At 36.5% G+C, this 7,505-nt stretch overlaps 1 protein-coding gene across 1 annotated transcript in view; it reads left to right on the forward strand.

The window, feature by feature from the left end:
* Positions 1-503: 503 nt before the first annotated feature.
* The window catches only part of arhgap39 (Rho GTPase activating protein 39), a 61,097-nt gene continuing 54,095 nt past the window's right edge, over positions 504-7,505 (forward strand). Inside the window, exon 1 of the mRNA XM_084092157.1 lies at positions 504-751. Within this exon, the coding sequence (XP_083948283.1) occupies positions 741-751 (11 nt within the window). The 5' untranslated portion in view covers positions 504-740. The remainder of the gene's footprint in view (positions 752-7,505) is intronic.

Below are 7,505 nucleotides of genomic sequence, written 5' to 3' on the forward strand. Positions count from 1 at the left end.
TATATGGATGAATGGATGGATGGATATATATATATATATAGATAGATAGATAGATAGATAGATAGATAGATAGATAGATAGATAGATAGATAGATAGATAGACCGACAGACAGTCAGATAGATAGACAGATAGATAGATAGATAGAACGCCAGATAGATAGATATATGGATGAATGGATATATATGGATGAATAGATGGATGGATGGATGGATGGATATATATATATAGAGATAGATAGATAGATAGATAGATAGATAGATAGATAGATAGATAGATAGATAGATAGATAGATAGATAGATAGACAGTCAGATAGATAGATAGATGGATGGATAGATAGATAGATAGATAGATAGATAGATAGATAGATAGATAGATAGATAGATAGATAGATAGATAGACGGATGGATGGACAGACAGATAAACAAAACTTATTGTTTTCTTTCTATTTTGCATGATTCCACACAGTTCGAGATGCGCGCCGGCGTTCTCGAGTTGCCATGGTAACCCGCTCTCTCCAGCCTCCCCGCGCGCGTGCCTGTGCGAGAAGCGCAAAATGACGTCAGGTTGTCGGTGGTGACGGAGACGCGGGTGGACAGCGCGTGCTCCAGATACTCGTTCATTCGCGTTCACACACACACACACACACACACTGCGGCGGCGGCGGCGGAGCCTCTCTCACCATGACTGGCGTCCTGTGGATTACTTTCACTGCGTGTTAAAGCGGGAACAAGAGGCACCATGGCTGAGAGGTAAACATGACGCGCGCTCACAGTTACAGTTCCGCGAGCGCAGTGAAATGCGGTGATTTACTGATCGCGATGGAGGTGCCGGGCGCGAGACTGCGTGCCTAACGATGCTCACCCATCGGCGGCATCAATTGCATCACTTAAATACGATGTGTGTTTCTATATGTTACTGTGTGCATGCCTGTAGGTTCAGCCCGGCTCGTGCATGACAGCCTCCACACCCATAAGCGTTTAAGAGCTTGCGAGCTGATCCCTGCACCGGTTCATTGTTGATTTTCTGTCATTCCTCCGTAAAGACACGGACACGCATCCCCCCGAGGCGCGCGCACGGTGGGGCGATGCGATGCGATGCGAGGACGCGCAACATCCTATTTTAAGCAAAATGTCATGACAGGGATGCAGACACCTGCGGCACGCGAGCCTCGACGCGTTATCCGGCAGTCTCGTGCTGTTTCATTATTCATGTGTAGTGTTGAGGAAGTCAGCGATCCATGTGGAAATGTGGAGTGTCATTTTTATTGGCAACCTCCTTCTGTTTATCAAACAAAGCATTGGCCATGAAACGGACGCACAGGGACCCTCTGCAGGGACCCTCCTCTTATATATGTATGTATATATATATATATACATATATATATATATATATATATATATATATATATATATATATATATATATATATGTATGTATGTATGTATGTATTTATATATATATATATATATGTGTGTGTGTGTGTGGTGTTTTAAAATGAGGAGGATCAAATGTAAATTTATGTCCCTGTTACACTTAATTTTCCTGGTTAAATAGACATTACATAAAAAAGAGAGACCAAATACAATTCTTTATGTATTTTTACACTAACTATGTAATGTTCTATTTACTAAAACCAGGTATAAATTTTCATTTCAAGTTAGTGTTTTTACGCATTTTTATATTTATCCAGAAATAATAACTAAAGGCAGTAACAATCTAAAGCTTTCCTTTTTATAGTCAACTTATTTTCGGCTTGTACACACTGCTCACAGCAATATCCCAAGCTGATTGTGCACTAAAACCCCTACAGTCATCATGTTTTCAGGCCATTTCAAGTGTGATTTTGATGTGACATTAAGTAATGATATTTAAGTGGCTGAGTTGTTTACTTACTTTTTAATTCGTCTTATCATTAACACCATCATTGGCCTTATTCAGGCCTATTCGAGAATGTGCATGAAAACAAGAGGCGGGATTTATCGCACAAACCAATACTAACCGATCATATCCAAGCGGTTCCATGAATATGCCAATGTACCCCGCCTCCACTCACTCACTCAGCTCAGAGATCCACTGGTTGACGATCACACGTTGATCTGATTGGTTACAAGGTCGTTTGTGACGTCAGAAACACCAGCGATTTCAAAGCGTGTTTTTGAGACTGTCTTTGGTTCACTGCAGTTTTAAGGAGAAAATACTCAGCAATGGAGTCGACTTATGAATTTACACATGGTTTGTCTTAAAGCATATTAAAAACACCACATAGACATATAAACAACATTAAGAGCTTGTGAAAATCTTGGGTGAAAATGTTCGCAATGCTTCATTGTAGTTCTTTCCCTCATTAAAGCTGGTAAGTATAGTCTTGTACCTTTATTTTTTGTCCAATTTTCAATTACTTTTTTGCATCAAATCTAAAAAGTGGGCGGGCACTAATGCACTCTATTGGCTCACATGACTTTGGTGGGCAGGGTTTTGGAGAAAGGGCATTTGATTGGATGTAATTCAGTGGTGGAAGTTAGCAAACTGTTGGAGCAGGAGGGCAGAAACTTTGCACAAATATTATATTCAAGCGTGAATCCTTGTTTATTGTAGATACTTAGCATGCATAGGCCTACTTGTGTGACAAGCGATAGAGTTTCCATTGTCATTAAACCTAGATATAGCTAGATATAAAATGTCAGCAGTTTAAAGCTGCAGTCCGTAACTTTTTTGGGTTAAAAATTATCTAAAATAATTTTTTGAGCAAGTACATAACCAGCCAGTGTTCAGAACTCTCTGCTTGCCGTAGCTCGATTCTAAACGCTAAGCTTGTAATAATGTTTTTAACTCCAGTGGTTCTGGTGGATTTCCGCGGGAAATTCAAGCATGTGTTTGCATCATTACTTCACATCTGTCCACATAAAAAAGGAGTCTCGGCTAGTCGGCTATGAGTGTGAGGATGTAGGAGGTGGAGATTTATAGCCTTTTCTCACAGCACTTGATATAATTAAACTTATCAATTTGATGGCGGATCCAGAAAGGTTTAAACCACAATCACCAGCTGGAGATTCACCCGTTGTAAAATGCAAAAGACTTCAGACTTTGTAGTGGCTACAGAAAAAAAGAGACTGCAACCGGCCCATGCGAAAACAAGGATAATGTCGGAATGACATTAAATGTCACGCAATGCTGATGTTGTTAACATTAACAATTTGAGAACAAAGTATAATGTGCACGGTTTGACGTGATATGATAAGTGATCGTTAGATTTAATCAGCATGATTTACTGCAATGCTTTTTCCCCCCTAGTAGGTCAGAACAAAAGTGGATGTTACTTGTTCAGAACATTTTCCAGTGAAAATTCTTATGTTGGTCATACTTCCCAAAAGTAGAATCTGTCGAATGCCAGGATCCACACCGACTGACAGCCGCTCAAACACTGGATTCATCCGCACTGTGCCATGCCGAGGCACAACCCACGTAAAGCTGATAATTCCGCGAATAACTGCAATAGCAGATTTCAAACAGAGGTGGCGACAAAGAGGAAAAACTACAGACTGCAGCTTTAACTAACTGTAACTTTAGTGAGTCAAAAACATACAGCGCAACCAGTGTATTCCAATTCACAAATGAATGACTCTTTTGAATCAGCTCTTTTCAGTGAATCAGAAACATACTTCTCCACCAGTGTAGAACAATTAATGAACAAGTGACTTGAGTCGCTGTATGAATCAGTCTGATGAATCCTTCACTGAAATCGCTAAAGCAGCATCAAGATATCATTACTTTGAGCGATGGGATATTTTCTTAAAATCAATTTGATGTGTTAACTTAATATTAATGTAAAGATGTAATAGTTATGTTCAAGAAAATGAATCGGAACTGAATCAAATGGAGAGCTTGTGAATCGAAATGTAATTGTACATCGGAGAGAGGCATATGATGCTTCAGATTTATATCTAGGTGTGGAATAGAAACAGGTTGTGTGTGTAAATGGATGAAAGCACAGCTGTGGAGCGCAGATTTGTTTCGTCCTCATCCTCGTTGAGTCATTCTCCGAATAATGTTGACCATGCGGTCAGTGTGAATGTCATTGTGTTGAGGCATTCAAAACATGGTGTGCACAGGTGCTGCCCTGACGAACACCTGCTAGACTTCAGGCCCGTATGTTATTTATTAAAGTTCCCCTATTATGCTCTTTCGTATATTACCTTTCATGCAGTGTGTACTGTAAACCCTAACGCTCAAAATAATTAATTGGTTTGAGTAGGAGAAACTTAAATTAAACTAATTAGTTCAGTCAAATTAACTTTTATGAGTATTTAGCACTTTCTTTTTCTTTCAAGTTCACAGAACTGATATATTTTAAGTAAACTGAACTTTTTCATTGTTTCGAGTTTTATGAAATTATTTCTTTTAATTGAGACGAACTTAAGTTGAACTGAAACGGCTGGGATGTCTATTTCCCAGCATGCTTTGCTGATGACACTCGAAAGGGAGAGTAAATGCTAAAATTAAGTGTAATATAATGGGTTTTTTTTGTTTTTGTGAACGTTAAGTGGGAGATTTAGTAGTGATTAATGTTGTGTTATGCTAATTTAGAAGAGTTTCTGTTAATGTTGGTTTTAGGATAGTGACCATCATGGTGACGAGTGTGCATGAGCTTGACTTGAGAGCAAGCTTTATATTCCTGCACTCATACAGCAAGTGCTACTGTATATTGTTAACTTAGTAACAAATTAGTATGTTAGCAAACTAGCTTGTTAAAGCTAGCTAAGTTTATACTAATAAAAGTGTTCACATTGAGATTACATGAATATATATATTTAAACATTTCAAGTTAAGAACAGTTAAAATGTGTAAGTACAAAATAAAAATCTGCCAGTTCTGCTTACTCAAACTTTGAATTTCTTAACTTAAAAAATTTGAGGCAACTGATTGCCTTAAATTTTTTGAGTTTTGCCAACTTATTCGGGTTTACGTGAATGTTAAAGGTCTGCAAAGTTTTAAAGATCAAATAAAGTTATTGTCTCCTGAAATGAGTCGTCAGTAACTTTGAAAACCAATGTGACAATGTATCTAATTTGCATAATGCCAGCCTGTGGTGTTCATTGGCTGCCGGCGAACAGCGTCTCTTAGCCCCGCCCACAAACACTGTAGTTGTATCTGAGACTGGAAGAGTTTGGTTTGTGTTGTTCATGTCGAGAAGACGCTGCAAATCCACTTCAAAAGGCTGAGACTCGAATTGATACGGTAAAACTGACTCCATCGTTACTGCTCGTATCACTGTGTATCAAACGCTGAGAAAGAGCTGACATTCAGATATGCTAATGAGCGTTTAGTTTCTGACATGCGCTGTAAGCAGTCGACCAATCACAACAGACTGGGCCGTTTGACCAATCAGAGCAGTTCCGCCTTCGGAGAGGCGGGGCTTAGAGAGACTGAATCCTCGAACTAACCGTTTCAGACTCTTTGCGAAAAGATTAATGAATATTATGATAAAATGTAAATGTTTTTGACCTTGGATGCATGTACATCTATTATAGGAGACTCCAAAACAACATTAGGAACCTTTAAAATAGCGTAATAAGGGCACTGATATGGTATGAATTAGCTTTCGGTTTAATATTTTCAGTATTTCAGTAATTCAATTGGTTGCCAATGCAACATATTTAAGTTCTTCATCTAATACTTATATTTTATTTTAAGCTGTATTTCAATTAACTAAAACAATTTTTAGTTAACAATAACAAGCCGTCCATTTGATGCATGTTGCACAAAAATTAGAAAGCAGAAAAATGTGAAATTAATATGAAACTTCTAGAAGTAAAGATGCACATGTTTGTCTCAAAATCCCAGTTGTGTTTAAAAGGCACCAGAGCTGTCGTGAGGAAGAGGAACTTGCTGACCCACTAACTTCATCACACACGAGGACCGACACGCTACTGTTGGAAAAGCTGTTGTTGTGGTTCTGTCGCCACTGGCACTCACACACACACACACACACACACTGCGATGTGAATCGATTTGGCCTGTTAAACACGCTTGACCGACCCATTATATGTACAGTGTGTTTGAGCCGCACGGGTCGCTGATCCTGGTTCAGTTGCTAGAGGAATCTTGTTGCGTCTGAGTTACAGTGAATTTCACATTTGCTACCTAAAGTTTTTCATAGTTCATTATAATAGATGATGTAAAACATATTCTGTGCTTGACTATCTGTCTTAAAATATATGTCTGTCTCATATAAAGTGGTAGTTCACTATAAAAAGAAGATAATAAGCATAATTGTACAGATGACTTCTGATGCTGCCGTTGAGCAGCGGCTGGTTCTCAGCGAGGTCGAATGAAGACACTCCATCACACTAATGATGTTTAAATAGACCGGCCCTTTTCATGCGCATTTGTAATGTATACTTATAGATTAGCATACAAGATGGAAATTAAAACTACAAGACATTATTTAGAGAAATAGGTGAGGACAAGTGAACTAGACGTTTGTAATACCAACTTTTGGATTATGGGTCAATCTCACAATTTATATATATTTAATAAGCAATATATATATATATATATATATATATATATATATATATATATATATATATATATATATATATATAACATGCCAAATTGCACGGACATAATTTTTTAGCCATTGTTATACAAAGTAATTATGGAGACATTGCAAAAAACCTGAGAAAACCAACGAAATATTAAAAACAGGAAAGCTTTTTCCTGTGAGCTTTTTATTTTATTTTTCTGTGCATTTTATTTTTCGCATAGTAAAATAAAACCTGTAGCTGTATTGTCTTTTTGTCAAATAATTTTGCCAGATAAATATCGTAACCAAGTTTAGTGTTTTGGTCTTCCTCATTTAAAATATTAAAAACAAATATATATATATATATATTTTTTTTTTTCTTATGTTTTGATGGTTCAACCAAACTTGTAGGGTTATTAAAAACAAATATCGCCTCCAGATACATATATATATATATATATATATATATACACACAGTATATGTAAATGTATATTTCCATGACAATTATATACATTTACCTCCCAAATTCTCATTACTGTAAAAACAGTGAAAATATTATATAAATAGCAATGTATTTTTTGTAAAGTTTATGTAATTTTAGTATTTATTTTAATGAATTTAAGTTTTCTTTAGAGTATTACACAATGTGTTTTTTTCCCCCATTATTATTATTATTATTATTATTATTATTATTATTATTATTATTATTATTATTATTATTATTATTATTATTATTATTATTATTGCATTACAGTAATGAGAATTTGGGTTTGAATGCACTTAATTTCACAAAATTATCTCAAATTGCAATGCAAAAGATCTTAATGGCAAATAGAAAATATAATAAATTTCTTTATTATTGAAATATTAACCCGTCTTTGTGAAACTGACCCATAAATGGGTCAAGAGGTGAGATTATGACTGAATGAATCATTAATCCAGATTAATGCAGGGAATCATGATGTCTGACGCCAGGC

The sequence above is a fragment of the Abramis brama genome, assembly GCF_963993115.1.
Source record: "Abramis brama genome assembly, chromosome: 18".
In the NCBI taxonomy this organism is placed as follows: Eukaryota; Metazoa; Chordata; class Actinopteri; order Cypriniformes; family Leuciscidae; genus Abramis; species Abramis brama.